The sequence below is a fragment of the Metopolophium dirhodum genome, chromosome 1, assembly GCF_019925205.1.
Source record: "Metopolophium dirhodum isolate CAU chromosome 1, ASM1992520v1, whole genome shotgun sequence".
Classification (NCBI taxonomy): Eukaryota; Metazoa; Arthropoda; class Insecta; order Hemiptera; family Aphididae; genus Metopolophium; species Metopolophium dirhodum.
In genome coordinates, this window is record NC_083560.1 from 68,442,739 (window position 1) to 68,452,001 (window position 9,263).

The 9,263-nt window shown below is 28.7% G+C and overlaps 1 protein-coding gene across 2 annotated transcripts; it reads right to left on the minus strand.

Annotated features, from left to right (window-relative positions):
• Positions 1-277: 277 nt before the first annotated feature.
• Positions 278-2,429, minus strand: LOC132934303 (uncharacterized). Of its 2 annotated transcripts, none has more exons than XM_061000590.1 (3): positions 1,822-2,429; positions 1,172-1,452; positions 278-1,096 (listed from the first exon to the last, which is right to left on the minus strand). In XM_061000590.1, exons 1-3 carry the CDS (start codon positions 2,054-2,056, stop codon positions 1,088-1,090), a joined length of 525 nt encoding a protein of 174 aa, XP_060856573.1. In that variant the 5' UTR covers positions 2,057-2,429; the 3' UTR covers positions 278-1,087. The 2 variants fall into 2 exon arrangements, with proteins under 2 accessions (XP_060856573.1, XP_060856572.1); XM_061000589.1 differs by having other exon boundaries at positions 278-1,075; positions 1,822-2,427.
• Positions 2,430-9,263: the final 6,834 nt, after the last annotated feature.

Consider the following 9,263-nt stretch of genomic DNA (forward strand, 5'->3'; position numbering starts at 1 on the left):
ACATTTTTTAAATATATACTATGTAACGTAAATTTTTGGTATTTTTTAGTATGTCACTTGAACTTGAAGAGTTCTAGGTAAACCTTGGCTATATTACAGCTATACTTATAATAATGGCTCTTGTACAACTGCAGGCAACTATTTATCTACGTATGCGTGTCTACAAACGCCACAAGAATAATAATTAGTATCGTATAATTTACGATTATAAATAAACATTTATCTAAAATACTATTACTTTTATTAATTTTATCATTGCGTCATTATTATAATACAATTGATTATTATTTATTTTTTATTAAAATAAACTATATAATATAAGCATCAACTGGAGTTAAGACGAATGGGAATATAGGCTATAATATGGATATACAAGCTACTATAGACATCTAGACAGGTATATATTGTAACATTGTAAAAACACTAAGTAGTCGCTAACCGATTCAAAATGTATATTTTCAACAATTTATACAAAAATATATATTGTACTTACTAGCTATAGCTCTATATAATAGTGAGTCAGTAAATACACAAACATAAATACTTGCGTACCTTTCTGTTTATATTTATTGTTATTAATTCGTATTTTAATTTATTAAATTAACAAAATTTTAATTTTACACTGATAGTTTTACATGGTGGTAATATACATCCGAAATATAAAATATTATATTATACAATAGTTATTAGTTCTACGATAGTTCTACAATAACTTATGATAATTATGACAATATTATAATATAAGTATAAGGCACAAAATAACATAAATTGAATCTAATTTTGAATCATGGTTAATGATAAAATACTATATAATAAAATGTAGGTAATGTACCTTACGAGATATTATATTCATTAATATAATATATAATACACCATTGGTGATTTTGTTCGTAAATAGTCTTATGTTAATATAGCACTACACCCGACGTCGAACGTGTGCAGAGAGCATTACATTATAAATTTAATAAATTATTAAGCATTACAAAAAGTCGGTCAATTACTAACGGCCATTAAATATTGCTCCAAATTCCGGAACACCGTTGAAACCGTAATTTTGAGCCATGAGCAATGAATCCTGTAACACGATTTAAAATATCTAATTATTTAATTAATGTGGCCTGTACGGAGCTACGTCAAACGTAATTAAGTGTCAGACAGTATAAATAATTACCCCAGTTGAACCACGAATCGAAGTACTGTGTGCATTTTGTGACCAATTACGCATCATATTAAAAACGATCAACAGAATTGCGAACTTGCCCACTGCCATTGCTTTCAAAGCTAACAATTTCAGCTTCATTATGAAAAACGGTATGAGCATTGTTTGAATAACAAATGGTATTAAAAGCAGAGGCAAGAATTTATCTTTAAACGAATTCTTTTTCTTCTTGTGTTTGCCCAAAGGTTTCTTTTTTTTGATAGGCTTATGGACGTGGCCTTTTTCACTGTCCACTGTAATTAAAAACAAATGATTTTAACCTATTATAATATAATAGAACAAATAACTTAAATGTATACACATATATTATTTATAGAAGTGACCGTAGAGGTGGGCACCTTATTTCTAGAAAATTTAATGAACCTATTTCAAAAACAGTAAAATATATATTTCTCAATCCCGCCATCCAAAGAATAATGGTTAATTTTATTTACTCTTATGAATTCTGTTTAGTATTGATATAAATATGTTTACATAGGTATGATTGTACTTAATATGCTTGATATGTATACGATTACTATGTGCAAGCGCATCATATTTGCCGCGCGTGTTCCACACCTCTTATAATATACGTATCGGTGTAACTGTTAATTTATATTTACCCAAAGCCAAATCCTTGAGCGCAGAATCACCAACCACTACATCGGTTAACGTAGTGGCCAGGGCACTCGTGTCTTGTACTTCATCTTCGACGTCTCGCGATGACAGCGACAGCGGTGTGGATGACTGCAGCAATAGATCTGTGGTCGGTAAAGCGTCAGTCGAATCGAAGGCGGACTGTAATACTAATACCGCGACGCACGCAAAAACGGCGAGACCGCACGCGGAGAGTGACATTTTTCTCGTGGCGACACGAAAAGCCGCGTCGGAAATGCGATATGTATTTTATTATAAACTATAATATTATATTTTGTCGACCGAACGGCGCGAGAGAACCGGAACGACTATGTAGAGACGAGACGCCGGTGACGACGCAGCTATAAGACAACTATAGTGTAAGATATATGTTAGGTGCCGGTTTGCCGACTATAAAACTATAAAAATAATAATAATAATAATAATGCCTAATATTACGAGTGTGATGAGAGTACGTTCGAACGCGATCGCAACGTCCGAAACGAATGCCCTCAGAACGCTTCGATCGACGCGTATAAAACGAATAGAAAATTAATATACGTGCCGCCGCCGGTAGGTATACGACGGGTACCCGATTGACCGACCGTGGCCGTGGTACCCGGTGGGGACCTTGACCGAATACTTTCACGCGAACACGGTGGTAAGTGGGTTATACGGTTTTATATAACACACACACACACACACACACACACACACACACACACACACACACGCGCGACGCAAGTATGTTATATATAATTTATAATATATACGCATAGGAGGAGGTACCTATGTATAAATAATAATATCGTTTGTATATACGGTGATAAGACATCCGGTTGGATGCGCGAAGAAGACCTCCGCGATGGATTCAGTGGAAAGGATACCTAGTTTAATATTTACTCACATACCTATCGCGTCGTTATATTATTATTATTATTAGTAGTAGTAGTAGTAGTGGTAGTATAATATGTACTATTGGTATATTATAGACTCTGAGGTATGTGCGCTTAGCGACGATTGTGTATATTACGATATTCCAATATATGCGGCCTGCGTCCTCCGTGGTCTCCTACTTCTCATCGGCTACGCGCGTGTGAAATCGTCGCGTCTCATGACACATAATAATATTATTAATATGTATCGCCGTATAGGTATTTGTTTTATTCGCCACGGCCCATGGTTATAAAACAGCTATGGACGTGCAATACTCTAATGCACATTAATATTTACGCGACATTCTGCACTACCTAGCTAGATATGCGGATAATACAGTGTGTGCCAAAAGTCCCATTTCACCCTAAGTGCCTCTCGTACCCGTGGCAGTAGTTCGATATAATATACTTAAATGCAGTTTTTTTCGACAGTATAAGCCTATTATTAAAAAAAATCTGATTAATAATAGCACTTATATATTTCAAAAATAATTAAAATATTAAAATTTTGATTTGTTATGGAGATACTTATAATGTGTACTCGACTTTTAGGATGTAATACTGTACCTATATACCAACGTTATTGTGACGATAACGAATATAATATAATAATAACGATGTGACACCGATTAAATTTAGTACGAATATAGCTATATAGCACCTACTGCAGCTATAATAGCTGGAAGAGAAAGTATTTTTTTTTCACAAGTCCGTTTTCGAATAATACGTTTATAGTAGGTATGTATATGCACCAATACTTACGCACGGGTACCTACTTACGGGTTTTCGGCAAACATATATATATAATATTATATATCATGTATAAGTAATTTATAATTATTACTTCTACATTTTTAGGACCTGCGTTTGTACGATGCTGTAAGTCTATAGACTACCCGTAATATAATTCAAATTTCCAGATATTTCATGTACAGAGATATCCCACCACCAGCAATTATAAATTGTAAAATGCTACACAGTGACGAGGTCTACCAATACATCTTAAGAAAGTTCATTTTTGATTACTCCCAATACCTAACTGTTGAAAATATTGTTTACTTTCTGTACGTGGAATAATCGATTTTACCGGAATTACTTGATTGCGTCAATCCTATGTACATTTCCACCCATATTTTAATTATTATTAAACATTAATTAATGCTATTCTTCATAAACTATGGCTCATATTTTTACCATTTGCCATTGATTTTCAGAACAAATTAATTATCGAAAGATATTTTACAGCAGTGGAGTGATCGTTAGTGCCAAGACTATACCTACCAACCCGAATAATGATCGGAATTCGGAATATGAACCATCGAAAATTGTAGACATTTTTGTAAACAGGTTGTCACATTCTATAGGTCACAGTGTGTTGAGTTTATAAAGATTTCGTTTTATGAAATTCTTTTCTTTTTTTGACCCTATGGCTTATGTGATTTTATTTAAATATAATACCTGTAAATGGATAATTCTTAGGTATTCGTCGTTTTTATTCTACGCCATGGGGGTCAACTACTCTTATGTTTGTATTCCACCTCTCACTACCCATAATTATCTCTACGTCCATGCCACGTGCCTTCATATTCCCTAATCATAACCCTGACCTCTAACCACTTTTTCTTTGGCCTACCTCTCCCTCGACTTGCTATTATATTCAAATATTCAATCATATACTTATGGGTATAAACATCAAAGTATAGTTAGGTATTTAATTATTTTCAATAGATTTAATTAATTGTTTAAGTTTGTTATCAATATGTTTAATTTCGGAAAAATAAATGTAGGTAAACTATAGATCGGCTATAATTTATTTTTTTTTTTAAATTACAAGTACCTACTTTAACAATTAAGTTTGAATGAATATTAAACTATAATAATATTTCCCAATTAATACATTTTTAATCCATATTAGCACCATAATACTGGCATAGAGGCATTTACTACCAGTTCAAACCGTGAATTACCTAGTGATTTATTAGTTTTACCTACAGTAACAATACTTATAGTAAACTAAATACTAATTATCCAAAATTAAACATCGATCCATTAACATATTATCTACAAAATTAATTTAATTAATAATTGATATATTTTATAGTCCATTAGTTTAATACGGTGACTCATTCACAGTTAATTTTAAATAATTAATCATTAATCATAATATGTAGTTGTGCGATATATCATGTGGCATCACTAATATACGTTTACAAACAACATTTAAGTAATGTATTTTAAATTATAATAATTAATATAAATATAAGTATGATACTGTTAAATATTATTATAGCGTATATTAAAATGTATTACTTTTAAAATAAATAATATTATAACGTTTATTCGATTGATTTTTAATAATTATATAAAAAGAAACATTCTGTTCAGAAAAAAAAATAAGAGTAATAATTAGCATCAGCTACCCCTAGTTTTTTTGGTAGGTGGATGGGCGGACCCCCTGGCACCAAAATATTTACATCATAAAAATTCTACTACGTATAAAAATATTAAAAATAAACTATTGAATAATTATAGGCTATATAGCCATTAGCCAATATAGAGGTAACTGATTCAATATTCTACCTAGCGTCGTATTCGCTGACCGTCAACAGGATACCCGCATTCCGCAATTAAAATTTGAAACGATCACAAAATAAATTATTATTGATTAATTATTAATAATAAGTATAATAATAATATTGCCTAGTGTAAAAAAAGATACCTACAGTACTAATTTTAGCATTGCAATAACATCTACATGATTGTATATCTATATTTTAATGAGGCGGCTCTAGCCTCCTATGTGTTTATTTAATAATTTCCTATCACTTATTAGTTATTAAATATTGTTACCAGAATCTTAAATACTGAATATTTATATAAATTATTTAAATATTTATGTAAATATCATTATTATTATTTATTTCTATTAAAAAAGAAACAATATAATTACCTAGGTAGTTAAGTTAAGAAGTTAAAAAAATCAACTTTTTAACATTTGTTAACTTAAGTTAATGCACACCTTTGCCGTTTGGAGCAGTAAAACTGTTTTGATTTTCTTCAACAGTATCTTGTCCAATGAGAAAGTGGACTTAGTTGATGCATTGAGAAGGTAAAAATTTAAAACTCCTAGAAGTTTTCAAAATCACCGGGAATATCAAATAAAAAAGGTGGGCTGTACAGTAGGTTACAAGTGGGTCACTGTAATGTATGGTGTTAAATTTGAATTCAATAATATAATATCATTGTTTAAGAAAAACGATTCTGAGCGGAAACGATCAGTCAGCCTATGATATTACCATCGATTATATTATACCTAGTTAATATGTTTAGTAAACATCCACCATATTTGTATAAAAATATATTTAAGAGCCATTATTAAAAAGGCGGGTAAGTGGGTACTGTTCTCCTGTACATTAGGTGCCATATGCAAGCCCGGGCATAAACGAATCAAAAAGATAATGTTAAGTTAAAAAATAAGTTAATTTTAATTTTAACTTAATATTTTTAAATTTAATTTTCATTAACTTAATTTTTAACTTAACTGGTTTTCATTGATATAAACTTAATAAATAACGAGTTACTTTTAATAAAATCCAAGTTATGATAATTTATAAATAATTAAATAATAAATATAATACAAATATTATTGATGATACATATAGCATAACGATTTACTTTGTATTATTTTAAAGCATATAACTGGTTATTTTTAATAAAAAATAATAAATAACGTAACTTAAGGTAGTAAGATAAAACTCTAAGTTTTTATATAACTTTTAACTAAATTTAGTTAAAAAAAAATTAGGATAACCATATTAACTATAAACTTTTCAAAATATTTTCTATCAAGCTAACTTAAGTCAATTAAAAATTATCATTAACTTGCCCAGGCTTGGTCATATGTTTCACTGTAATTTATGTGTTAAATTTTAATTCAATGATATAAAATCATTACATACGAACAACGATTCTGAGAGATAACGATCTATCATTCTATATTACTAAATATATTATAATATTATGATATTTTTTTATTGCTATTAAAGTAATTTATTTAACTAATAGTAATACAGTCAGTTATTTTTTTCCGAAAAAAATCAATTTGAAAATTAAATTATTATACGTTAAATTTTAATTTAAAATATCTATAAAAAAACTGTATTTGTTTATTTTTTAGATAGTTGATTACAACATGAACTAGATACTTATGAGAAATCTTATTTCAAATTTTAAATCTTTAGCTATAAAAATTTAACATTTTATAGATTTTTAACATTAAAATAGTTTGAAAATTTTGGTGATTTTGACAAAAAAAATTGTTCATCAATATTTATATATAAAAAACGTGGGCAATTGGGTGTCACTCTGCTGTACAGTAGGTTACAAGTGGGTTGTAATGGGTGGTTTTGAAATTTGAATTCAATCATATTTTATCATTTTATATGAATAACGATTCTGAGAGAAGACAGTCAGTCAGCCTATCAATTATCATATATACTAAGTATATTTGATGATATTATTGTGAATAATGTAATTTATTTACCTATTTACGTGGAACCTTGTTTTAAATTTTCAATCCTTAGCTATTAAAGTTGAACATTTTATACATTTTTAACCACAAAATCATTTTTAAATTTTAAATATTTATAAAAATTATAAATTTTTACCTTTGTATTTTTAATATTTTTCAACTGCTATTGTAACAATATATTATCAAGATTTTTGTAATACATTTTCACACTTTTTGACCCAACGAAGAAAATGTTATTGACGTTTATAGAAAAGTGAAAATGTCAAATATCTACGATTATTCGTAATTGAATTATTATTTTACGAATTTATAACTCAAAATAGTTTTCACAGTTTTGTGATCTTGACGAATTTTGTCAAATTTTTTACTTTAAATGCTAATAAGAAAATATTGTGACTGTGTATTTTTGATATTTTTCAGTTGGTATACGAACAAGTTATGAGGAACCTTGTATTAATTTTTTTCATTTTCTGACCACGCAAAAAATTAGATAATTTTGTATTTTAAGGAAAACTGGTATACAACTTTATACTTTAAATAAGTAGGGTTTTTGGATTTATTATTCGTATATAAGTATTAATACCTGTTTACTCGGTCTGTGTTAATAAGATTTTCATTTGGGGACAAAAAAAACAAATTGCCGCTCCTATACAATATTGTTCTTTACATTAAATGTGGTTTTACAATTTTGTTAATAGTTATCACTTGTCATGTTTATCCAATACTATCCACTAGGTAATCGATTTAAGAGACTGGCGTGATTTTCTTGGTCAATTTTTGTATTAATATTTTTTTTTTAAATATTTATTGAACTAGGTACCAATATTATTACCAAAATATTCCTTATATATAAATATTTAATTTGCATAGGTATATTATCTTAATATTGTTGTTGAAGATTTTATATTTCACCAAACCTATCATTTTGTAATGAAAAGCAATTATATTATAATAACAACAAATTAAATGCAATGTTTACTGACTAAAAATACCCAACGTTCTTATGGTGGTGCTTAATCAAACGTTCAACGGTCGAGTGGTATACCGAAATTATTATAATCGGTATTCGGTTGGATGGGTAGATTAACGTTATAACACAATAATACATTTACTTCATTATGATGAAAATATACTATAGTAGTACACAGAGAGCAGGTTAATGAGGTTATTCACATAATGTAAAAAAAACGCACTACGTGGTAGAATGCTAATAATAATTTAATTAATAGTTGGTTTTAATTTTCAAGCTGTTTTAAGCATGATTTTTCTGAGATTCATTCTAGCATTAAAGCATAGTACCATGTTATATAATCATAAATCATAATGTAAATAGACATGACTTAAAGGGATAAGAAATAATAGGACTGTGACCCACAATATCATTTTTACTGTTGGATATAGGTACATATTACACACATGACACACATAATATATAATATAATAATTTAGATAAATGTAGCCATATAATAGGCCTATATTATAATAAAAAGAATTAATAAGCGGAGAACTCGTTATGCTGTACTTACTTAACTCAACTATGGTAAATCCCGTGTGTACCTCCAACCTCGTCGACTGTATTATAATATGATATAATATTATTGATATTAACTATTAAGGTAATACCAACTACCAAGGTAGGTAAGGTTATGTTCCTGGTGGCTGGTATAAATAGTAACTAATTTAATAATCTACTATGACAAAACATGATAATGAAATAAGTAATAACTAAAATCGATTGGCTCGAAATCGTTATTATTTTCATTTGAATATCCAACTTCATATATTTTTTATCTTCAAATATCTATAAAAGAATAAATATTGCTGGTGTATTTTTGTTAATTTTAAATTTACTGCAAGCAAAACTTATGAGGAACCTTGTATTCAATTTTCAAGTGTTGATTTAAAATTTAATGAATTTTTAATTACATATCTATACACTTCAAATTATTATTGGAACATTTTC